The 26,479-nt window shown below is 39.6% G+C and overlaps 1 protein-coding gene across 1 annotated transcript; it reads left to right on the top strand.

Moving 5' to 3' along the window:
- The first annotated feature begins 4,009 nt into the window (after nt 1-4,009).
- LGMN (legumain) lies at nt 4,010-25,103 on the top strand. The gene is made up of 13 exons (XM_075503455.1): nt 4,010-4,205; nt 12,181-12,278; nt 13,156-13,237; nt 13,772-13,857; nt 16,550-16,625; nt 17,093-17,155; nt 18,093-18,159; nt 19,824-19,942; nt 20,612-20,701; nt 21,383-21,580; nt 22,242-22,412; nt 23,457-23,524; nt 24,324-25,103. The coding sequence occupies exons 1-13, from the start codon at nt 4,068-4,070 to the stop codon at nt 24,361-24,363; spliced, it is 1,296 nt and encodes a 431-aa protein (XP_075359570.1). The 5' UTR covers nt 4,010-4,067; the 3' UTR covers nt 24,364-25,103.
- The last annotated feature ends 1,376 nt before the right edge of the window (nt 25,104-26,479 follow it).

Below are 26,479 nucleotides of genomic sequence, written 5' to 3'. Positions count from 1 at the left end.
GCAGCTGCTAGCTCACCTCCCTCCTCCCAGTGGGATGGGGGAGAGAATCAGAAAAGCACAAGTAAGGAAACTCGTGGGCTGAGATAAGAACAGTTTAATAATTGAAATAAAATAATAATAATAATAATATTGTAATGAAAAGGGAAACGATGAGAGAGAGGAACTAAACCCAGGGAAAAACAAAAAAACCAAGTGATGCAACCGCTCACCACCTGATGCCCAGCCCATCCCTGAGCAGCAATTGCTGCTCCCCCCGCAACTCCCCCCAGCTTATATACTGAGCATGACGTCATATGGTATGGAATAGCCCTTTGGCCAGTTTGGCTGTGCCCCCTCCCAGTTTCTTGTGCACCTGGCAGAGCATGGGAAGCTGAGAAGTCCTTCATTTAGTATAAGCGCTACTTAGCAACAACTAAAACATCAGTGTGTTATCAACATTATTCTCACACTAAATCCAAAACACAGCACTGTATTAGCTACTAGGAAGAAAATTAACTATCCCAGCCGAAACCAGGACAAGGGGTTTTGTTTGTTTCTTTGGGGTTTTTTTTAGTAGTTGGAAACAAGCAATGAAGGACCTATTCCCACTGCACATGTGTTTAATGGTTAAACCTATTTTAAATGCTGCTCAGAGAACCTTGGGGAGCTGAACATTTATTAATCATGGCTGCTTAGTGCATTGTGGTATGTCTAGGTTTTTTTCCCCTTCTTTCTGGTGTTAATTGGATTTAATTATAGTATAGGAAAAGACAGATAAGTGGGATTATATGTCATTAATTAGTATAAAAGAGGTGTTTTTTTCTATTCTAAATAACCCATAACAAAACGTATGTGGTTTTCTAATACAATGCAAATGTTTCTTGGTGTTTTTGTTGGTTGGTGTTTTTTGTGGGGTTTTTTGTTCGGTTTTTTTTTTTCCCCCTGGGCCTTCTGCATCCTTCACAACTTTGTCTCAGCAGAGGTGAGAAACCTGAGGATCTGGATATCTGCGTACCACATGGGAGACTGTTGAATTCCTCATGGAGGGACTGCCTGAGGGGCTTGATAACTTAAGTCTTCGTTCCTGATCTGGCCTTGGGTTTTTCTGTTGTGAGCCTGTTTGCAGGCAGAATGAAGGTCTGGTATCTCGTACATGTGTCCCACACAGCGCGGCCCTGTGCAGAGGTACTGGCTGGGATCCTGAGAGCTATAGATCTGTGTTAGTATAGTCTGGAGTGTGAACTCGTCAGGAAAGACAGTCCCATCAAACTGTTTCCAATTCAGGACTTAGCACTCCGTAGCGTATTTTTTCTGAAGCTACTTCAGTCTCCGTTGCATGGTATATCAGTAACTGAGAGCCAGTGGCAGTGACTGTTTCCTGTGATGGATGCCTGTCTGCTAGGTTCTGCCTTGACATTAGCCATCGTGTCATATGGCCCAGTGAACAGCTGGCAGCAACACAGCTTCTATTGATATGTCCTGGATTCGAATTAATGATTTACTTCTCTAAGAGCTAAGCATCATGTGAAAGGATCTCCAGCCCTTCAGCAATCATTTGAACCATTTATTTTCTCTTTGTGTTTTTCATGTAAATATAAGTAATGTTTTTAGTTGGGGAAATGAAAAGTTATGCTTTAATGAACATGGAAGAAAGTTTCTTCTCGTGAAACAGATACTGAGCTCTGAGGGATCTGTTTGCATGAAATTTGTCTCCATATTCCAGTAAGTCAAACTCAGTTAAGATTTCTGAGTAGATTGTCTAAAATATATTGATTTTCTTTTCTTGTCTAATATTTCAGGAGTTAGAGATACCTGAAACTGAATATTGGGAATGAATGGGCTTGTTGGCCCATGGTGTATTGTGGCACTTTACAAAAGTTTTAAACAACTTGGTCTGAATCTTAGCTGTGCTGTAGGCAACAGAATAGGCTGGTTTTGTGGATGCTGTAAATGCAGTATATCTTCAACACAGTTGTTAGTGTGTTATTTGTCTTAATCATCTGAAGAAGTGACAAGATAGACAAGGCAGAGTTGCCATACAAGGCCACATGTCACTGGTGACATCAATGACAAGAATTTACAGTTCCAGCTCAACAAGAGAGATTATAACTGTCTATCAGACTGCAGAAAAATTCTGCTTATTCCTTTATATCTGCTTAACTGCTGAAGTAGCTAATAATTCAAGAAACCCTAAATTGTTAAATTATCGTGTATTGTTCTCAGTCCCAAATCTAACACCTGCAGGCAGTGACAGGAGTAGCTTATTCCTGAAAGATAAGTTTCCTAGATTCAAACGAGTTTTTGGAAGAAGTGGTGTCATAGCACTTAACGTTTGGTTCTGTCTTTTCCTTTCTGTTCTGGAGTTTTTCTGTGCGGTAACAGCTCTGCCTATAGGAGCTGATATGCTAACATGACTTCCTTTACTTTGTGCTAGCTCCATTAAAAAGAAAAAAACCAAAAACCTTCCAAAAATATATATAATATATATTCAAATATATATATAATATATATTGCAGTCACTGCCTGCAAGACTTAATCTTAGTGACCAGAAGATCCAGTCTTGGAAAGACCGATACTACATGTTACGTTAGCAATCTTCACTGTACACAGCTGCTTTGGAGGTGAGCTGGCTACTTCTCTGTTTCAGCCTCATTTGAGTGACTGCAGATGGATGGTTTTGGCTGTGGGGAACTGAGGCTGACAGATACTGTTTAGTTATTTGGTTTAGTAGTAGCTTTGACATTGTGCCTTGTGACCATATTGCATGGTTTGGGAGTTTCCAGCTTTTATTCCAGAGAAAACTATGCTAAAGTAGGCTATTCCACCTCTTACTACAACACCTCTTACATACCAGCAATGATCGACCTCCAGAATCTCTCTTTTGTAAGTAGACCAGTGTAAAATCCCATCTCTCAGTGTATGAAGAAGTATGTAATTTTTGTGTGTGTGCCAAGAGCGTGCAGTTCTTCAAGGGAGTTTGCTTTATGAGGACACATTGGATGCAGCAGACCTGAGACTGTGAGCAATGTACATAACCCTCCCCCCACCTCACACACACCCCCCCCCGCCCCCCAAAAGAAAACAAAACCCAAAGCAAGTCTTTGATACGATATGGCCAGATTGTTTGCTTTTATAGCAAACACTTTATCAGACAATCAAGGTGTTCAGGAAGATTACTAGTGGGAACACTACTTCTAGTCCTCTCAAGAAAGCAGAAAGAGCCATTTCTGCATGGGCTCAAACCTCCTCTCTGGCTCTGCCTTTCTGAATTTGACATCCACAGGCTCAGACCCAGTTCTCTCACTGTGCACCTTGTGCAAACACTTAACCATTGTGCAAAAGAGACGAAAATGCTACTCTTTCATGTGGTACCGGTTCACATTTGCTCTCCACTAGCATAAGAGGTTGCACAAATAGCATGAGGCTCTCACAGCTGCACTTCCCCGCAGCCCCAGCAGTTAGGGCTGTATCTTGTGCAGAACAGCAGCACGGCCTCTCTCCACCCTTTCTGGCTTTGCAGGCACAGGGCACTTTTGTGGTACTCTGACCTTCCAACTCCCAAGCAATTCTCCATGTCTATGCATTCTTGTGCCTATGTCACCCAGGATTTGACTCATTAATAACGGGCTGATTGCCAGTGACTGGAAACCACTGAACTGCATAAGCAGAGACCAAGAGAATAGCATTAATCTGAAAAAATTTTATCTGTGAAATACTTAATAGTGAGGCTTGATCTGTATTTGAGGCTTATTCATTACCAGCTATTAAAGAACAAAACAACCAGAGGGAGCTGAAAGACTTGGCTGTCCTATTCAGAATTGCTTTCAGTCAGATTTGAAAGCTGACAGAAAACTGTTGTAACTAGTAGCAGCTTGGTGCTAAAGGACGATATGACCAGAAATTGTACTGTGGGTTGAATGGCCTGTCAAACACAAAAACTCCCCACAAGCAGGAAAAGCTTCTAGTTGTGATACTGCTGATCTTCATTTTGTGTTTATTTTTGACTGATGTCCTCTGATCTACTTCTCTCAAACTTCTTCATTAGGGATTTTTCTTCCTTCCATTTGTGGAGTAAATAAAGAAGAGAGATGATGTTGAAAGCAGTTGTGCTGCTGGGCTGTGTGCTGGGCATCAGCACATTCCCCATGGAAGAACCTGAAGATGGAGGCAAGCACTGGGTGGTGATTGTTGCAGGTTCGAACGGCTGGTACAACTATCGACACCAGGTAAGGACCACTGGTCCCACATGCTGATGCTGGCCTCACTCCAGAAAATGCCTGCTCTGGGACTCGGGGAGATGATAGCTGCCTAGACTAGTTCAGCTCTTCTGCCATTTGGGCAAGTGCTTCCACTTGTAGACTTCCAGGAGTGTGTGAAGTATTCAAAACAAACAGCCACAAGATTCACTCACAGCCTGGTCTTAATTCTTGTCATTCTCACCCCAAGAATTCCCCTCCAGTGTTCCTTTTACTATTCGAATTTTTTTTTGTTTACAACTTTGTCCAGTCTTTCATCTTTTGAAAAGCTGTCATTAGTAGGAGGAGCAATATTCTTCTAATCACGCTTCTGCATCCTGGGAGACCCGTATCATTTAGGCTAAATATTCTACTACTAGGCTAGAGGATCTGACCCCAGCTTGCAGGTGGACAAATGATGTCTTGAATTAAACCTAATTTTGAGACACTTGCATGTTTCTTTCCATTTGTTTTCCTCTTTTCCTTATGTTATGAAAAAGCTCTCTTTCTTTTTGCCAGGTAAAAAATCTGCGAAGCCTGCAAATGCACAGTGTGTTTTTGTGCGGTGGAGGACATGCAGAAAGGGGTTCTTTTTAACCTGAATCAGTTTGCTCACTGTGTTCGGCAGCATGGCCTCAGAGTTGTGTTGGCACAACAAGGATGCGGAGCACTGGGGTGCAGGGATCAGGGTGAATGGCAGAAAGAGAGGAAAAGGGAACAGGAACTCCTGAGTTTGACACTGCTGTCAAAGCCCGTGTGTTGTGGAATTGTGGTCTGAGTGTGAGTGTCAGGATGGACAGGATTAAATCCAAGTGACTTAACTCTGATTAAGTTCAAGACTTATAATCAGCAGTCAGGAGACTACGGCAGTTTTTCCCTTTGGGGAATTCTTGGGCAATCCCTTAAACAGATTAATCTACACTTACACGCAGTCTTTGCTCTAAACTTGGAACTACCTCTTGCTTTCCTGGAGAACATGGTGCATTTAATTCTGATTTATGTATACGTTTATATATGTCTAAATGTTAGAAAAATAGTTTACTAAACTATTGTTGGTTAAGGTGAACTCGAACAGAGATTGAAACACTAGTGTACAAAACCAGCATTTAAAAAGTTAAACTGTATTAAATGTACTGGGTACATATATTAAGCTGATTTGCTGAACACTGAAGCTTTTAAAATATTTATTATTTTTAATGTAACTGCTTGTTAAATCTCGAGAGGCTTTGTCCTCTATTTGTGTTGATTGAGGAAGAAACAAGCCTTCCCTGTGTTGGGCAGGCTGGGTTTTATGTTTGTTTCTCCTCCCCCTCAGCTCACAATGGGTTTGTAACTTTCAGCACAGTGAGGAGCTTAAAACGAAATGAACCAGCCTGACAACCCTGTTGCATCTCAAGAAGAACCTGTTGCTGGCGAATGCTAGCTCAGCACTTTGGCAAACTGGTTTTAGGGATTTTGCCTGCTCCTTGCACTGTAGCTATCGTCTGATAACCATAGTTGGGATATTACAGCCTTAATATAAACCGTTCCTATTTCCAATTAAATCTGAAAAAAGAGGTTTTTAAAAGTTGAAATCAGAAAACCATTATAAAAATGCTAGTGTTATACTTGATCACTGCCCGCCCTGGGGTGTCTAAGTATAATTACTGAATTGTGCTCTGGTTGTTGCTATCGCTGTATAACCAGTCTCGCTGGCTCCCCTCCACTCTAGGAGGAGTTAATACCGCAATGTTCATTCTTTAGATAAAATTACATTTTTGAAGCTGTGGCTGATGAGAATTACTTTTCTACAGTTGCCCAGGCATAGAGTTTTTAACCTTTCTGTCAGTGAGCCTTCAATGGCAAGTATATCTGCCAGGTATAATGGAGTTACGAAGAACACAAGATGCATGCTTACATATTTGTGTCCAACAACAAGTCTTTTGAACATGCCAGTTTCACAGAAGGAAATTAACTTTTGGGTGTGGTCATGCTTTGCAGACAGTTATTAAGTAATTGCTTTTCAAGGTTAGAAAAATGAGAATGGGATTTCTTTAAATACCTTCATTTTGAAGATAACACCACCTAACTGCAAAGTATCTGCAATGTCAGATTGTTCTGATTTTCAGTCCTAGAAGTTTCTGTGTTTTAATCTCTTGGTTCAGGTACAGTATTTAATCGCTTGGTTCAGGTACAGTATTAACATTTGGAAAAAAAGAAAATTAGAACACCACTAATAATCCTATTGAAGTCATGAAATCAGCATCATAGAATAAAAGAGTCTGTGCAAAGGATCTTTCAGAATGGGGCTAAGCTCGTACTTACTTGTCTTGTGCAAGATACCGTGCCTCTAACTTGTTACGAAAAGAATCAATTCCCAGAAGATGCATTGCATCAGCAGCCTGTGCTGTCTTGCCTAGCAGCCTTTTGTGGCCAACCCTAAGGGCCTGGCAGGAGTGAGCACCCATGGTGGGAGGGCATACTGTGAGACAGACCCAGCAGTTAGTCATGGAACATCCACTCTGTGTGTTCCACAAAGTGTAATCCAGAGAAGGGTGCCTTGGGTATCAAAAAATTGGGGAAAATCCGTCCCAGCAAAACCAGCTGAACCACAGACTTCTAGGTGAGTTGTACAGAGGAGGAAAGGTACTACAGAAATCTCAAGAGTTATAACAGATTTTTGGAAACATTATGCAGACTGATCACCATGTCTTTGCATGTGTTAGTACTCCCTACCTTCCAGCAATGGAAGCAAAAGCACTGTAAGTATTTTAATTATTTGCTCAAGTCACTTGCAGTGTAACCAGGAATAGGACTTGGACTTCCAGTTCTGTGCTTCATCCATCATGAAAGTCATTCCATAGTGAACACACAGAGAAACGCATGTTATTTTTCAGTAGAATAATAACTGTACTGTCAGAAAGCAAAGCAGTGCTCCAGGACTGCAGATTTGTGTAATTCTTTGCTTTCCAAGGGAGAAACTGCAAAAGAAAACGTGTTGTACTCTAATTCACTGTCCTTCTGCCATCACCTTTCTTCCTCCGAACTTCTCTGATCTAACCTGTGTACAAGTGCATTTGTAGATGTGAGTCGTCCTGTAAGTAGTTCCTCGGTGTGACTGTTTTTTATTACTGGACTGGTTGCTATTCCGTACATGCAACTAAGCACTCATAATATCCCTGTGTAATTTGAGACCTCAGCTGACACATCTCTGGGTTTCAATTCAGCTCAGTTCAGCTGTTCAGGGTACAGTTAATACATGATGTTGCATGTTTGTATTACATTTATATTTTGTGAGCTCCAGTTGTTTTGCATGCTGTCTGCGCACAACACAGTCAAAACATACTCTGTTGCCTTCTACAACACACCCGACAGCAGGATGTGTTCATCTGACTAAGCAACCGTAAAAGAATAATATTACAGCCTCCAAAAGGTCTCTAATTTCAGACATGAAAATTTGTGGGAAAAATAGTCCATCATTGTATGCTGTACACACCCCATGAACAGTCAGTTTGTAAAGACTGCGCAGACCCTGTAAACACTGAGTTTGCACCTGTAACCTCAAGGCATCTGAAACTCCTTCTAAGACTTGTAATTCATCTGTCAGTGGTCAGGATCCACTATCAGTGGTGCAAACCTCAAATGTAGACAAGATAAGGAAAAAACCCACCATTTGCACTTATCTATGAGTGAGATTCACACCTTGCAGGCACTTGTTTCCTCTGTGATGCCTGAACTGGGACTGTTTCCTAATCAGGAAGATCTAAACTTCTTACCCATTTATCTCATCAAGTTCCTAAAATAAATTTTAAGTGTTTTCAATAGTATACAGCCCAATGTGATAGGCTTACTGTCATTGCAAAGCTAGCTTGTATATTGCCTTATGCTTGTGGCTTCTCAGTTCTTTGGTGTTTTTATCCATGTCTTAGTGTTTTTGATTAGAGTTGCTTGGGCTGTGGAGGGACTATCGATGTGCTCCTCTCTGCTCCTCAGCAGTTATTCTGACTTCTCTGTAGCATCTTTTTTATTACCAGACTGGGTGCTATTCCCTAAATGCAGCTAAACACTCATAATGTATATTAGAAAGAGTACTTCCCCCATTCCCTGGGAAGGTGGCTCAGCTCTCTACTATGCAAAGAGCTAGATGATATATCCCTGGAAAGCTTAGTGACATACGTGAGCAAATACAGCACTAAATGCTACTGGTAGATTTAGAGAATGAGCCAACAAACCAGTTCTCCTTAAAAGAAATAGAATTTTGTATATACTTCTGCCTCTCCTGGGAGATGATCGCACCAGCTAACTCAAACCTAAAGCTGGTGTCACAAACAGATCAGAAAGAGACAGACTTTCTGGATACTCAAAAAGACGTAGTCAATGGGAAAGCCTGGTATGAAACACAGTCTTACTAAAGGTGGAGTACGTACTTGAGAAAAATAGCTGAAAAAGTCTGGCAAAATTAAAATGCTGAAAATAAAAGCATTTGAATTTGCATACATGGGTCTGTTTTCAGTTGGTTTTTTTAGTCTCATACTTACTGTGCTTTACGGGCCAGGGACTGTATTTATTCAGGGTTTTGGACCCTACCAACCAGAGCAGTATCTTCTTCCAGGACAGTCCTAAATTCTCCAGTCTTGCAGGCAAGAGACATTAAGGATGCCTTGGCTACTTGGCTTCATTTAACATTTCCTCACTGTGCTTACAAAATTGTAACTGAAGCTATGGGAAAACCTTTCCTAAGTTCTTAATACAGTTATAGTTTTTGGCTGATTCACTGATGTATGTTTAAGCAAGGGAATGAAACATGGCTAGCATTTCAGAGGTATTCTTCTGACATGCTTATATATTAGAGTTCATTCTTTTTTAGGCCATGGCATTTCAGTGTACCTGTAATGGGAACAGTGGCACTTTGCAATGAAGCTGACAGTTCATTACACATGCTTTTTCGCCATGAACCTAGCAGTCATAAGACCAGAAGTAACCAATTTCACAGGAGTCCAAGCTTTTCCCTTTAGGAACTATTTATGCATGTATGTATCATAAAACAACTTGATTTTTCCACACTCCTCCTGCCCCCCCCAGCAGTCTCCTTGAAAGCTGTGTCACTCAAATGCGTAAACAGCTGTATGGCAGAGGAAAGTTGGGGTGGGTTTTTTTTTCCTTGTAGAATTTCCCCCAAATGTACATTTTGGGAAACAAAATGCTCATCCCAGGAAAACAGGGGAATTCCATCTCTGATCCCCATGCTTTCAAAATCTAGGAGTTAATGATTTAAGCATAGATCTTCCATAGAAATTTGCTGATGTAGCAACAGGTTTAGACTAACCTGGGGTTGAAAGGTCTGAACCATGCCATTAACTCTGTCCATTTTGGAGCTGGCATGTGAGGTCAGTTGTGCAGGAGCAGCTGTACAGCTACACCTTCTCCTCTTCTATTCTTCTGTGCAGGCAGCTGCTGCCCACCCCAAGTCACGGCCACAAAGGCGTAATTTGCATTTAGTGACGATTTATCCAGTAAATGTTTATAGCATTCATTTCACCTACTAAATCAACAAGAATAATACCACCAAGAGATCTCTGTTATATTAGCTGTCTCTTTTAGGGTGCTTTACAGGTGCAGCTATGCCAGAAATATTTCTGGAAGAAACAAGGCTCAAATAGCAGTATTTGAGAGGCAGTTACACATCAACAGGAAATACTCTAGATTCACATATGCCTCCGTATTCTAGCAGCAGACTGTTTCTATTCTGGTTTTATAGAGATTTATTTTTTTTACATGTACGGGAGGGAACAGGAGGAGCATGTGACCAACATCAAAGGTGGCTAGTCAGGTCAGCTAATTCTATGCAAAAAACCCAACCGTTTACTCAGAACTGTCCTACTTTAGCCAATGGAGTTTTAGCAGCAAAACACATTTTTGCTGCTCTAGCCTATGTTGGTGATACCATTATGCTACCAGCAGGTACAGTTCCCTTAGCAAAAGCCTTAAAAGGCTGGGACAGTCCCCAAACAGGCTGAGGGGAATTGATTGATTAAGGTTAAGGGGGATTGATTACATTGATCTGTTTCCCTCCACAGTAGGGAATTTAACCCATTTAAATTTACCACCAATGTCTACTTTACTAAGACAGGACATAGTGAGCAAACAGTCAATGAATCGGAAGGAAGGAGAGAGGAGACAAAAAAAGCTGATAATATGCATTTACAAAGCTTAACTAATTTTGGGTACTTTGGTATTAATTAAAAATACCTCTGAAGTCCCTACTGGCCAGCCACATGTCTGTGGGAGCACAGACACTTGCTGGTTGAATATGTTGATGCTATATCACTATTGTATGCCTAAGGATTTCCATGTGTTGCCAAGCTATAACTTTCTGTCAGCATAACTGAAGTGCGTTATGTCTTGAGAGTGAGAGAGGTTCTATGATCTATTCATCAATCAGTGTAGAGATGCCCTGATTAGTTTTTTCTTCTACTTTTGTTTGGGTTGCTTCTGAAAATCAAATAGTTTAGTCAAACCAGCACTCTGCTGTTTCATATTATATGTGATGCCTTTATAACTCTGTTTAACCTCTACCTTTTGACTTGTTGAGGCAGCAGCTAGTATAATGACATACAAGGAAATGCAGAGCTATAAACAGTGGAGATTGTCTGGGACAGGTGGAAGAGAACGTAGGAGGAAATGGAACTGCTCCAGTAAGGATAATTTAATGTTCAGGGTTAGTCACATGAAGAGATTTTGCTGTGGGAGAGTTCATTAGCATTGAATGTGCTTCACCCTTCCTGGAATCTTGCACAACTACCATCTCTTTTCAGCTTCAGCCACACTTAGAAGGCCAAGGATTATAAAGTGACAAGATTTTATACTGTCCTTTCAGTTAAAATAGTGAAAATCACTAATACTCCTAAGTCACCTGAACTTATGAAGGTCCACTTAAACCACTTCAGTTTGGTTTACAAACTAGCAAATTAGATTAGTTCAACAGAAGTAAGCTTTAAAGCTTGGTCCTTGCCTGCATTTGGAGCGGGCATTTGTTAGATGAGATTTCTTCCATTAAATCTGCACAGCTTTTCTAGCATGTGGTAGGTTGTAGTTCTAGAGTTTAGGAATGATTGTTGATATCCCATTAGGTCATTCACAGACTACAAGTCTAAAAGAAGATAATTATTTGGGTTGGGGTTACTAAGAATTTAGCATTCTGATAGAGGTTCGCATTTACTGTAATATCACTTTGATAAGTATTGTTATTTCCGCGTCATGGGAAGATGGTTCTGTAAAGAAAACATACAGGATATGCTTATTCATATCCTGTAAAAGTCAGGAAAAGAGTCTGAATAGAAATTCTGCAATTCTGTTTCCCACTGAAATCTGTTTTCTTGCCCTGAAGTTGCATCAGTGTTACTCTACAAGAAATATGTAATTAAAAATGAAATTTTCCTTAACTAAAATTCTCATCTAGTAAAACAAAATTTAATAAAATCTTTGCAGAGATGAGATTGGTAAACCATACTTGCTTAAGCCAAGGACAGTCTTTGCTTAGTCATTCAGGCTTGGTACAGAACTTACTGAAATTGGTGGAAATCCAACTCTTTTGTTCTTCTGCTTGGCCCACTTTGGATTTGTCTGTCAGTGCACAAGGTTTTCATTTAGATTTTCTCACATAATGCAGAACATTGCTGAGAACCTTTTGTTAAATTCTGTTATCTGTACCAAGTCTGAAGTAACTTCTGGTTTCTGTTTAAAGAAGAAATCAAAATGGCTAAATGAGAGAGATTTTAATCATAGTGTCTATTACTAATGCAACTACAGACATTAAGTTTTGGTTGAACCTGTGCATATCAGCCCTCTAGCAACCCTCAATCTCTTATATTTGAATGCAGTTTCTTTTGGACAATTGCGTGCTCTTAGGCCTGCAAAGCTATTTTTCTTCTGGTCTCAAAGGTAAAATCTCTGTTAGAGCTAGTAATGAAAATCTGCTTAATTTCAGGCAGACGTGTGCCACGCGTACCAGATTGTACACCGAAATGGAATTCCAGATGAACAGATCATTGTCATGATGTATGATGACATTGCTGATAATGAGGAGTAAGTGATGAACGTGCACTAGTCACGAACTATATGGTTACTACAAACATGCCATAGTCACCAGTGTGTTTTGAGTTTGTAGTAGTTTTGTAAGAAAAGCCTTAAAACCCACCTGTGATATCCATAGAGACGTTTTATCCATCAGCATAATGTGCTTATGAGCTCCTTTGAAATGTGCTCATGAGCTTTCTAAGCCTTACTCCACAACTCAGCATCAGTTGTGGTACTGAGGACTGCAGAACTTCATTGTTACGGGAGTAAGTGATCTTAACTCCCAGGAGTAACAGTTTACAGCAGATAAATAGCCTAAAACCACAAACATAGGGAAGCTCCCTAGATGACTTCCAGGACTTTTTTGAAAGGACATTATCAGATTAATTCCCAGAATGTGCATTTAACAAATAAGTGTACATGTCCCATTCTTGGTGACTGTCTAGAGCATATCATTGCTTTCTATATGAAACAGTTGAGTTATACAGCCTCTAATTCTGACACAGCTTCAGCAGAAATCTGTGGACTTCACAGGCACAGCAGCACCGGGAGCAAAGAGGAAAGGGGACTAAAGGCAAGACTGAAAGTAGAGAGATGATAGTGTAAGAGACCACTTGCCTACATCTTCAGATTAATCGACATGGTCTGAGGCAGGATACTTGAAGGTGCTCGGAGGGCAAGGACACCTGAGGCGAGCATATGTAACTGACTGAAGTGAAAAGGCCTTTATATTCTGAGATCACTTAATGACACATGGTGCAAGTACCCGTACTCTCTCTCAGGCAAGGTGGCCAGTCAGGGCAGTTTAAATGGTTTCCTAGTTGTTCTGTGGTCATTGTGTGGCACATGGCTAATTCTTCATATTTATGTTCCATTTAACTTTCAGAAATCCAACAAAAGGCATTGTCATCAATAGACCTAACGGCACAGATGTGTATGCTGGAGTGCCCAAGGACTATACAAAGGAGGTAGGAATGAAACACCATTCCCTAGGGAAGGTTCAGCATGAGCCAATGTTCTGAATAAATCCTTTCAGCCTGTAGCTTAAACTCCAAAATGCACATAATATAAAGCCTAAAGCTTGTGCACTGGCATGGTTTGGCAATGAAGTTTGGTGTTCATAAGATGAATGTAAACAATAGATGCTTTGAAGTGAAGCAGTGGTCATAAAGGTAAACCTTTACACTGTTTCTGTGCTGGCACACGAAATAAAAGAAGGGAAAGTCTTGCACTCATAAATGTTGTCACTCAATCTGAAGAACAGCTGTGTAAGACTAATTGTTTCATTAAATCAGAACAGTAATCTGATCACTTGGTGATTTCATGATTCACTATCCAAGTGAGTCATCAGTGGCTAATACATTATATAATGATAGATTGAAAAGGATGGCCCGTTAAACTTGCCATCCATGCATGGGTTCTGACTTTCAGAAGCCATCTTTCTAAGTGAAGATTTTGTTGTTTTTATGATCAGATTTCGCTTAAATCCTCTTAAATCTTAGGATGTTACTCCAAAGAATTTCCTTGCTGTTCTCAGAGGAGATGCGGAAGCAATGAAGGGGGTGGGATCAGGAAAAGTATTGAAAAGGTAAGAGAAGTATAATTAAGAATATAATTGCATGTGTAGTTGTACATTGGCACTGATTTCAACAAAAGAAGAGGGTAAATTAGAGCAACTTGAGAATCCAGCAAGACTACTGATGGCAATTCCAGGTCATTCACATTAGAAATACAATGGTTCTGGTTTCTTAAACTATCCAGCACCAAGAAGGAGCTGCTGATATTTGACTGGTATGGAGTCCAGTATACATTAAGCTGTAAAAACTCAAGAGGATAGTGTCAACTGTATTAAGGTACTTGGTATTTAGACGATTGTCTTTTGCAAGAATGGCTGTTCAAAGAGAGTTTTATTAAGGTTTGGAGACCTCTAGGAAGGGTTTGCTAAGGCTTGGCTTAATGTATGTGAACAGTTGTATTAGTCACCTGAAGTGGTGAGACTTAGCAGTCAGTGGGAGAGGGACAGAGATAGCTTAAACAGCTCCTCAGCTGAAAGAATTGCATGTCTAATCCCAGCCATGGTCTTTGTGGCAGATGTAAGGTTATTGAGGCTTTGAATGTAAAGAAATAGAATTATGGTTTATATTTAATGCAAAAAAATCTTTGCAATTGAAAAAGTAGTGTAAGCAATTAACTTTATAATTGATGTATTATGCTAAAGGTATTTGTAAATTAAATTACAGAAATTATTGTAAGTTTGGCAATATTCTAATATATGAACAATAATAAATTATAGACTGGCTAAGTAGAATGTAAGATCTATAATTAATGAGTGTAGTTTATAAAGGCTTATATAATTTAGATTATTCAGGAATAAAAGCAATATATTTGAGGGCCTAATTAGAAGACCTCTTGGAAAGATACCTGGTGTCAGTTATTCATCTTGCTTCTACAGAGTTAGAAATATGAAAGTATGATGCCTATTTACTAAGGTGTGTTATATTTCTAACTCAGTACTGCCGGTAAAGAATTATATCATGTTACATTTTTCTATGTACAGTATTTCCTGTAAAACCTTTAAGAATTTAAATTTGACCATTTGGAAGAGCTACTTAGTTAAAGAAAAATTGCGTAAGTGCCTATCTTCATCTGACAGTTTAATTTTAGAGAAAAAGCAATGAAACAGAAGAGAAGAATCCTGTCCTGGCATTGAGGAGAATAAAAAAAAAGAAGGAGCAGGACAGTAGTGGTAGTCGAATAAGTTATTGCTCTCAATTGTTTAAACTTCATCCTCAAAAGCTGAGATAGAAAATTATATATGCAAGGCATATAGGCAAAAAGTTAATAAATCACTTCATGGTTACTAGATTGTTCTCTTCTAGTAGCTGGAATGAGTCAAGAGGTGACTGTAAGGCATTTTTCATTTAAAAAAAAAGTACTTCAGAGCACACCTCACCTGTGAAAGCTTGATGTTACAAGTCAAATAAGGGAGTGGCTATGCAGAGGGCCAAAGACTCTTAGCTACTCAGGAAGACAACTTGAACCCACATATAAAAGTCTTAGTTATTTACATTTCACCTTGGTCGAATTTTTTGCACTTAGGGTCAAGAGTGGGAGCCAGAAAAATAACACCCAACCCTTCTTTGTTAGGCTCTGTTGTGTGAATTTCCAAGTGGCCTGACTTCTGCTATTGGGTGGGACAAGAACTCAGTTATCCTCTGCCCAAAAGGCTTCTAGATTGTCTTACAGGTTGTTCCCTAACCAGCAGATTATCAGCCTGGCAGAAGGCTGGACAATGTCCCCTTGAGCTGCTGCAGCCCTACCTCTTTGCAGTCAGGAAAGAGCAAGAGCAAATACAGATTTCTGGACCACTGATACAGAGGAAGAGAGAGGGCTTGGGGACTCCTTCCAATCTGTTCACATTATTTTATATTTAATTGTCCCTGAATACAGTTTAAAAGCAAAATCCCTTTGCAGATCTGGCTGTTAGGGCAAGACCTTAATATCACCCAAACATGATCTGTTTGATTTAGAGTGCAATAAAAATCTCTGGCAAACAGTATACTACACAGACGTTAGGGAATCAAAGCCTGTGAGCATGCAGTGCTCAGCCGACTGCAGAGCCACTTAGTACAAACGCCAGCCTTAGCCTAATGGGCGAGTTTGTATGTGGATCAGTTCTTCACAGAGATGTAGGCTGATGCTGATTTGGCTAAGTATGGCCATACAGGTCACAACAAGGTAGTACGTAAACATACCTAAGGATCTTATCAAAGAAGTTTTTATAGTTTATCCCTGCATTATTGGTGCCTTGGTATAACTTAGTTATACCATTCTTTTTTTATACCAATACCTTTTTTTATACCACATACCAAAAGCATTCTTTTTTTACCAGACTGCTACAAATGCCCTCAGTATAGCAGATTCTTCAGATAGGCATTAAAAAACAATTGTGCTCCCGCCATACTCGACATACCAGCCCCTGCCTAACCAGCAGTCAGTTTACACTTTGAAATGTGAAGTGTAATTGCTGAATGCCCCATGCTTGGGGACTAGCCTATATCCCTGTTTTCATTCCTCTTGCAGACACTCATCTCCTCTCGTAAGCACCTGAAGTAGTATGCTTGGAGAGGAAAAAAATATTACCAAGAGGAGGAGGTGCTTCAGCTATATTATTTTCAAATATTGACATGTCTTGGCATTGAGAAGCAGATGATGTTTGTTGTAGTGAAGATTATGTTGGAGTTGTTGGAAAGAATTTGATTGCAATTTTTTTATTACAGTGGTCCCAAGGATCATGTGTTTGTTTATTTCACTGACCATGGAGCTCCAGGACTTCTGGCTTTTCCTGATGATGATGTAAGCATTTTGGGGGATTACTTTGTCATAAAAAACATCCTTTTAATGACATACTAAAATAATAAGTAATAAATGTAAAACACAAAAATATTTGATGCACTGCCATATTGAGGGGGGAGGCAGAAAAGGAGCAATAGTCTCCTCATCACCCCAGTTTGCATCTGAAGCATTCAAGATGCAATTAAGTTATGTCATTTAATATGTCATTGGACTTCGGTGGTCCAAGCAGACTGTTTCACACATGTATGACTTGGCTTTCTGGTGCACTATGTATATCGTCTGGGACCATTACTCATCTTTTCTGAAGTGGTAAATGCTAGAATGTTGTATTTCAGAAGGGCAAAGCACTGGATATATTTAAGGGGAAACAGTAAACATATTCACAACAGTTAGTATTTATTCCTATTGAGTGAATTGTGTGTCTATTCAACATAAGTGGTTTTAACACAAGCCTTCTTATTTTACAGCTTCACGTGAAGGACTTGAATAAGACTATTTGGTACATGTATCGTCACAAAAAATACCGGAAGGTAAACAAGCATATCAGAAGTTGTGAGATTAAAAGAGCAGCTGGCATGGAAGAGAGATTTCTCTTCATTTTGAGAGTCGTTTAAAGCAGGAGGAAGCTGTTGTCATGCAATGAAATTTGGATTAGGATTGTGCACTTACAAGGATTGATCCTCTCCAGATTTTCTCTTTCCATTTTTAGTTTACTGTATATATTACAAAATACTGTGTATTTGCAGTCAGTGTTGAGATGTAGTGTACCGCCTTTTGACAAAGGTATATATTCTGACCAACGGTGGAGAAACAACATCTGTAACTACCGCACCCTCCTAATAAGTACCTGACTTGTTCTTCCTGTGCTTTGTTCACTTCAGACTGCACTGTTACTACAGGAAGTTTGTATAAACCTCATGTTTCTCTTATTTATTTCTCCTATGTTACAAACATTCTTTAGGAGACTGTACCTCTTGTCAGAAAATTCTGTGCATTTATTTCACCACAAGTATTTTTAAGCAGAAAAACTAATATTTAGAATGTTTTAGTAGCTTGCCTTTTTTAAGCAACTTTCTGTGGTAATCCGTCTACTATGGCTGGCTGTATTTAGGAACACATAAATGGCCATTGGTTCCAGAAATGCTACATTCAGTAGTCATACATTGCTGTGCCTAAAGAGTGACTGTTTATTTGATTTGTGCTTTGTACATTAGTCAGTAGATCCCTGTGGATTCTATAGAGATTAATAGCATCTTTTCATTGTGATTATGTTTCCCTTTTCCATGTAGTTTAGGTCCCAAAAATGAAAAATTGATTTGTTTGCTTTTGTGTTTTATTTTGTAGCATTATGGATAGCTTTTGTTTCAGGGATAGCAGTACAGGCCAACTAGCTACAGCTGAAAAGCACTGAAGGACTTTTCTTCATTTCCTCATGGAATTTCTTACGATCTCTGATTTATTTTATAGATGGTGTTTTACATTGAAGCATGTGAGTCTGGATCTATGATGAATCATTTGGCTGATAATATCAACGGTGAGTGATCAGTTAACTTACTGAATTCAAATGTCACAACTTGTCACAGGCAGGACCTAAACAGATACTGTGTCAAGGATAGGTTCGAGGCACTTCTACGTACAGTTTTAGCAGGGAGCACAAGAATTAGAAAGTAGTATTTTCCATTTATGGGAAGTTCCTTTTAAAGAATTAATGGAGTCTTATAAAGACTATCTGGTCTTTCAGTTGCTTGCAAATGAGAAGATGAAAAAGGGTTTCTTTTCAGGAACTGTGTGGTTGCCCTTAGCTGGTAGCAGTTAAATTATACTGCCATTTCTCAGCCTCAGCACTGCTAACAGCAGGTGTGGAGTTCCTGCCATCAGTTTCATTGACTAGCAAGGGCACTTGGGAGACATCATTGCCAGGCAATTTTACTACACTTATTTGCACAATAACCCAGAAAACGGAACTCAGATTTTTCAGGGTTTCTAAGCTCTCAGCTGCAGAGCTGTGAGCTCAGCCTTGATTAGGACAAGGAATCACAAGCTTTTCAAACTCCTGCTCCGTGGCAGGGAGAGTGCGCTCTGGCTTTCTTGTAGTTTTGAAGCTGTGATTCCAGGGAAGACCAACCACGTGCCTATCCATGGCTTCCTGGGTCTTGGGCCCTGGAGTACGCTGCCTGGCACCCACCTAGACTTCTTACAGCCCTATCAAGGATTTACAGAAAGTTCACACGCAATGTTTCATATTGACAATTGTTCAAAATAAATGCTCAGTGAATCAACATTTTTCAAAGTTTGTTCTATTAGAAATTTCCAGTCTGAGATCTCTGGTTTTACCACCAGCTCTGCCACAGACTTACAAAGGCAGAAAATTGACGATTTATGTATTACACTACGAAGCTGTCTTTGGCAGCCTTCAATGGGGAACTACAAAGCTTAACTAGTTACTTAGCAAGTATTTTAAAGGGTGCTAAGAACAGCACTTTACTACAAACACAAGATTTAAGACTTTTTTTTGGCTTTTGAACTTCACTCTGAATAGAAACAAAACTATAGCTATATAAAAACATGCCTAACACTTTTTCATTTTGAAACTTGGACTTTCCTTCAGTTACAAAAGTATGCTATGAGTTTGGCAAAAAGCCAAAATAGCTTTTGTCTTAATAATACCTGTAAAGATGTGTTATATGGTATTTCTGTTGTGCTAGAGATGACTTACTGGGAACACTGTGCTTGGGGCAGATGTTGTAGGGGTTTGTTTTGCTTTTCTCTGTGTAGAGTATTATCCAAGAAAGGATATTACTTAGAAGGTGGCATTTTCTGGAAGAAAAGATGATTTACAGGATTTACTCCAAGTTTGGGAAAAAGTCCTCATTATTGTAATATAGAAAATGAATGTATAGATGGTGGTCAGTGGATAGTGTTCTCAGGCAGTTCTTTGAATAGTAGATTTTTCCCTCAGAAGTGCATATTCTTCTTTAAACACCCCAGACCACACATTTGGCAGCAAGGAAGGAACTCTTACAACAGCACTGAGGCTGACTGAACAGAATGATTAACAGGCTGCTTTCCTTCCTGCTATTTAGAAGTAAATAGAAGAAAGCCAAAATACTTAGGCAAATAGATCACATGCAGCAAAGTACTAAATCATGTGGGGGGTTAAAAAAAAAAGAAAAAAATTACTTTCTCTTTGTCTTACAGTTTATGCAACAACAGCTGCCAATCCCAGAGAGTCATCTTATGCATGTTACTATGATGATGAAAGGCAGACTTATCTTGGGGACTGGTACAGTGTGAATTGGATGGAAGATTCAGATATGGTAAGTTACTTAGATGAGGTTTCTGCACTTCCATGCATGAAGAATCACTAGGTTTTTTAAAAATAGCTCCTTTACAGGATTTGTGAAAATATTTGGTTTTATGTGAGACTGAAATCAACAAATTGAGTTGGTAAAAGTATTTATGTACTACTTAGAACCATATGTAATCTTTGTTTGGGCCACTAAATTTATTTCTGAAACTAACTTTCAGAAACATTGTCTTTTGTTATTTATAAGGTTAGAAACTGTCTAACTTCTAGTTTCAAATTCACATGATCTTGATTTGCTAGTCTGAGACCACATCTCCAAATCCGTTTAACGAATTGGGTATTTCAGTAAATTGTACCTTTACTTCAGGGATCCTTAAATACTGACCTGTGGCTAACCCATTTGTTAGCATAACGGAAAACAGTATTAATGAAACAAGTCTGGGATTTGTATGCTAGCCCACTCCCTTTTTGCCCATTTGCTGGGAGATTAGGAGATCACCAAAAGCAATTTGAGAATATGCTGCCAAGTCTTCTTTTCAGTTTTTACTTTTATGTCTTTCAAAGGTTGCATAGCTCTTCCTTCTACATACTGGCAGCTAAGACCCTTTCCAGGTTTCCTTGCATTTTTAGAATAGCTGAATTTAAGTATCTGTGACCACATGGAAGTTTCTTCATGCAGGAGGATCTAAGAAAAGAAACACTCCACAAGCAGTTTCAGCTGGTGAAGAAACGCACCAACACCAGCCATGTGATGCAGTATGGAAACAGAGTATGTATTTGAGTGGACTTCCTGGTCAGATATATCTTAAAACTTTTTGTGCCCTACACTTTCATCCCTTGGGAGAAAAGAAAAAAAAAAATCACTGTAAACTGACAGGGTTGATTTAGAAAATGAAACTCTTCATCTCAGAAGACCACTTAGTATTTAAGAGACAATGGTCCTGATGCTAAAGGAAATACAGCCTTGTATTACGCTTTAATCCAAGGAGTCAGGATACGAGTTGTCTTCCAAGCTCTGTCAGTGATTTAACACTTCAATCAAGTATAAGAAGGGTATTTACCCCTTCCAGGCATATTAACATTTCATTAATACTTACAATAAGTACATTGATCCCTCAAATGGGAAGAGCTAAGAGGTCATATATCATTTATAATAGTCCCATTATACAACAGGTTAAATATCTGTTAAAAAAATAAGTCAGGTTACTTAACCTGACAGTCTTTTTCCCCAGTGAATTTTGGAAATAAAAGTTCCCCGATTTTTGGCAGCCTTGACCTTGTGTTAAAAAAAAAAAAGAAACCAACATGCACACACATTTACAACCCTATGATCTCTTTTCTTTTCTCTAATAAAGCAAGTTTAGAGAGTTAGGTTTGCATGGCAAAGCAAAGACAGACTACCTACTGGAAGTGATTGACAGTTTCCATTTGTTTACTTTCTAACCTTCAGAGCATCTCCTCCATGAAAGTGATGCAGTTTCAGGGCATGGGGAAGAAAGCTATCCCCATTTCTCTGCCACCTGTAGAACACTATGACCTGACGCCTAGTCCTGATGTGCCTTTTGCAATCATGAAACGAAAGCTGATGGCTACCAATGATGTTCATGAGGCTAAGAAGATTGCTGCAGAGATGAAAACACACCTGGAGGTAAACAAAAAAAAATCTGAACTACACCTCAGGTCAGATTAGTTTCTATCATAAGCAATGGCAGAAGTAACACTCCTGAAGCCAATGGGATTGCTTCCAGTTTTTGCAAATTGAAACAAAATTACTCTTCAGACTGGTAACCTCTAGCTGATGTTTACTCTTCCTTTAAAATTCGGAGATCTGTTCCACAAGGCACTTCAGTAGTGATTATCTAGGCAAATGTAAGCAAATGCAAAAGTCAGTCTCACAGCTTTTATTGCCAGGAAATTCCTCATCTGCATCCATAAAGATTCTTGTTGGGAGGATTTACACTTTAGTATTAGAGAAACTTTTGTCTCAGTAGAACTGAAGTCTCCCAAATCAAATAGCTCCTGCAGAATGCTAGTCGGGATTGGTGTTGTTGGCATTTTCTTTCTTCTCGCAGAACACTAGAAGGACAGCGAGTGATTTTGGGTGCCAGGAGTCCGACTTTCTGTCTTCCTGGTTTTCATTTGTGTGTTGAGAGGCAGGTCCAAAAGACTGTGGTAAAAATAAATGGCAAAATTGGGTTCCTTAAAGAGCCCAAGAGTTGAGGCAGGTTTAAAGAAAGAGAAAGTCATTCAAAGTCTTCAAATTAAGTTTAGAAAGAGAATGTTTTAAGTTCTTGTTGTTTTATGTGCAGGTGAAAGAATTTATCCAAGAATCCATGCGAAAGATAATCACCTTAGTAACAGGATCAAAAGAACAGACCAACCAAATCCTGTCAGACAGATTGACCATCAGCAATTATGACTGCTACCAGTCAGCGGTGAACCACTTCAAAGCTCATTGCTTCAACTGGCACTTACCCTTGGTAAGTCAAGCATTAGATATAACCTGATAAATGTACCAGTAAAACAAGCACAGTAGTCATAAGCATGTCTGCAAAATCAGCTTTTATTAAAAAGCTAGCTTGAGGGCAGTCATACAGCTTAGTTTTGGAGAAAGAGCAAGTAATGTTTTTGGAAGCAGGAAACCACTTCCACTACACCTGCAGATAAGCAAGAAGATTACTAAAAATACTTTTAGTAAAAAAAAACCCACAAAAATATTCCCTAATTTTTCCTAGTTAGTGCTGTCCCTTCATCAACTCCCTCCTCAGAAATCCCAATATTAAATAAGTCATGTTGTATTGCTGCTTGAAGAATCTCTACTGCAAAACACACACAAGCACCACCAGTGTGAATTCATAATCCTGGTACATTCAGACTTCTGTATTATGATTGTGTGTTGCATAGTTCCGTGCAATAGCCTAGCTGCTAACTCCATGGTCTTGTTGAATTCCCGAGAGCCACTTTTTAGTTTAGGGGTTTTATTGCTGTCTACTCTTCCTGGGGTCCCAGTTGAGGACCAAATCCTGTTGTCCTAAGCACTGTTTAGACAAGAATAAGAGGTCAGTTCCTATTCCAGAAAACCCAGTCCTGATGTCAGGCAAGATAACCTAAGCAGGCAGTAGTGTGTGGTAAGATGAGTCAACAGCAAATGAATTGGTTTTAGCAGAAAGCAATGGGATTACCGGGCAGTTAGCCAAGATTTAAGTACTGTATACAAATCAGAAGCAGATGCACTCCTTCAGTTGGAGCTTCTCATCAATCAGGCTATTAGGAGGCCACATTGCTCTGTTAAACTTTTAGTTCCTCTTTAGTGTTTTTTTTTTTGTTTTGTGGGTTTTTTTGAATGAAATTGGTTAGAAAGTGAACAGAAGAAAGATCCATTTAGCCTAGTATTAGATCGTCAAGACCATCAATTAAACACCTTGAATATTAATAGCATCTCTAAATTACTTCCACAGTTTAGTTTGGATAAACAATACCTGCTCTTCATCACTGAAATTATTAACAATGTTTGTTTATTTCAGTATGAGTATGCACTGAGACAGCTGTATGCCTTGGTCAACGTTTGTGAAGGAGGATACCCCATTGACAGGTAACGAGGTTACCAGATACACTGTGTAGTTTTACCTGTGGCTAAAAAAGCAGAAGCTAATAGGCAGATGAAGCCTAATGCTAAAAGCTTCTCACTTGTTCTGCTCTGTTGACCTTTTTGTCAGTAAAGTTCTCACTCTAAAATTAATGAATGCTTATTTTGGAAAACATATTTATTATTAGTCCCCTCCCCCTCATAATGATTCATTTCCCCAGTAACCCTTTAATTTCCTTGTTGAAGACCCTCAGGGGAAATTATAGCCAGTCAGAGGATCCCACTGCACCACATAACATGAAATAGCATGACTGGTGCAAGGGTGTTGCCCTGTAACTCCTGTATGATTCCACTGAAGCAAGGTTGGGAACTGCTGTATTTTCTCAGCTGCTGGCTCAGAACACCACAGCACCGCTGGGTTCTGGTGAGGAAAGGGAATATGGTGCTAGGGCCCTCATCTGTGAGTGTGTGGTAGGAAAGCAGGGAAATAATGGTCCAGGCTGACCCTTGTGGTGCTGCGGTAGGGGCAAGGGAAGCATGGTGTTGAAATTCTGTCTTGGAAGTTTGTGGTAGAGGATGGGATCCTAGCTTGTGAGTAATGTGAGAGGAAGAAGAGGGAGAGAGGAAAGCAGAGGGGTAGGGAATGGGAGCGTGGACTGGTAGTTTAGGCAGCGTGCACATGCAACCCAGAAGGTGAAGGACTGCTGTCCCCACTCCTGGTGGCATCCCGCTGCAGTCAGTTTGGGAAATAGTTTGAGAGCAGAGCACCTGAAGAGTTTTGCATCATTATTGTTCTCTGTTGCAGAATATGCCTGGCCATGGATCAGGTGTGCCTTGGGTATTGATGGAAACAACAGTCCCTAATATAACCCTTACTACAAGTGATAACTTTTCATACCTGTAATAATCCAGACTTTACATGCATGCAACATGAAGAGAGTCAACCACTGCACTGGAACTGTGCTGGGAGCTGAGGCACCTGACCAGGAGCAATACAGCACTTGCCAGTGCTCTCCCCTGCATCCCCACCTGCTGACAGCCAGCTGGTTTGACAGAGGCATTTTGGCAGACCACCCGGAGCTTTCAAGATGGATGATTTGTTTCAAAGCGCAATGCTCTTAAGAATCTCTGGATGAACACTACAAGCCACCTATCAGTGATTGCTAAATCTATGCTAAATTTAAACATTGAGTCATTAATTCTGGAAATGTTTTTTATATGATTGCTAATTATTATATTTTTAAAAGAGTTAATGAATTCCATTACAGTGACTAATTTGCAGATTGGTTAAAGAGTGAAGAAACCAAAGCTTGTTCTTTAAGCTTTAACTCCTTAACAGTTTAAAGAAGTGACTTACATTTAAGAACTATTAGATGTGAACAGCACAGTTAAACTGTGAACAGTAAAAGTCTTTGTGGGCAGAAAGCACTGTTTCCCAAAGAAAAACAAATATCTAATGCTGTAAATTTAGCACCAGTATGCTATAGTTAAATGTATATACACACAAACCTGTGGGAAGTCACAGAGTACAGGAATTGCCTGTGAATAAAAATAAAGTTGACAATTTCATCAACCTACAGGACAATACACTGTTAGACATCTTGTGTCTTGAAAATGAATGAGAGCTAAATAATTTTATGATATTGCATTAAAAGGTTATCTATCCCCTGTAAGCCTTTTATAAGACAAGTCATCTCAAAAAAACCCCCCAAAAAATCACACACCCTAAACCAACAAACCCCAACCCAAAAGCAACGACAACAACAAAATATCAAAAGCCCAAAATCACATTTGAAGGCACCACTCCTTAGAGGTGACACAGTAAATGACAAGCAGGGGGAAAATTAGAGGTTATGAGGTGATTCAAAATAGTTTCAGGTTAACCATACCTTTTTTACACATGAAGACAGGATACAGAAATACTTTAGGGTTCTTTCCAAAGTGTGTTAAAATATGCAAAATTACCTCATCTCCATAGGAAAAGAAGAAACTTTAGGAAAAACTAAACCAGCATCTGCAGGGTGGAGAGAGTTTTAGGTAGCTCCACTCAGAGGAAAGGAGTGTAGGGGGTGTAACTGATACTACTTTTATATAAAGAACAGCCAGATAAAGCCAGGAGCATTAGCACTTTCAGCTGTCTGCTGAGTGAGTGGGAGAAATCCCAGAGCACAGCTAGTGTCAAGATGGATAGGAAAAGCTAAAAGTATGTGGAACTGGGCTTTACTGAATTAAGAAATGAAAGTTTGCACCTTGGGGGTTGTTGAAAGTTCAGATATATGCTGCTTCTGAGTTGCTTCTTGTTTCTTTTCAGCTGTAAAGCTGTTTTTTTTTAGCAGAAATCTAAAAATAAGAGAGAATGAAATTCTTGAGTGCCTGAATGTGTTGCAGGTGTTCTCCTGATGGAAGGAGGAAGGGTTGGCCACACAGGACAGCTTTTACGTAGTCTGGCTGCTGTTATGAAAGAGTGTACCAAGAACCCCCCATCATTTTGAAAGAACAGGAAAAGTAACTCCTTCAAAGCCCTATTTGAATATATACATTAAATCTGCTAAGTTTTACACATCTCTGTTTTTAGAGTTGTTCTTTGCCCTAGAAATCCAGCCTGCTTTTCAAGCACTTAGCATCATCAGTTCATAGTTTTAACAATTTTCTTCACCCTTTAGAAATGCCCGTTTTCTTCTGAGGTATTCAGAAGAGGCTTTTGGTCTTTTGGATTTTCATATCTAGAATGCAGAGGAGGAAAAAAAAAAAAAGCCCTGCAGGTTTTTCACAGATAGCATCACTTTACAGCCCAGAGTCTCCAGCCATACTAAGTAGGCCTCAAAAGGTGATTATCAGATGAAAAATCAGGTGCTAGCACACATTTTTATTTTCACACATTACTGACACCCAGGTGGTACTTGTACCTCACTACCAGCACGTGCCCTGGCCCTCCTGCAGACCCTTGTAGTTCTGAGGATG

The sequence above is a fragment of the Mycteria americana genome, chromosome 5 (assembly GCF_035582795.1).
Source record: "Mycteria americana isolate JAX WOST 10 ecotype Jacksonville Zoo and Gardens chromosome 5, USCA_MyAme_1.0, whole genome shotgun sequence".
NCBI lineage: Eukaryota > Metazoa > Chordata > Aves > Ciconiiformes > Ciconiidae > Mycteria > Mycteria americana.
The sequence above is the reverse complement of the archived record's forward strand: the minus strand, read 5'-3'. Positions and strand labels throughout refer to the sequence as shown.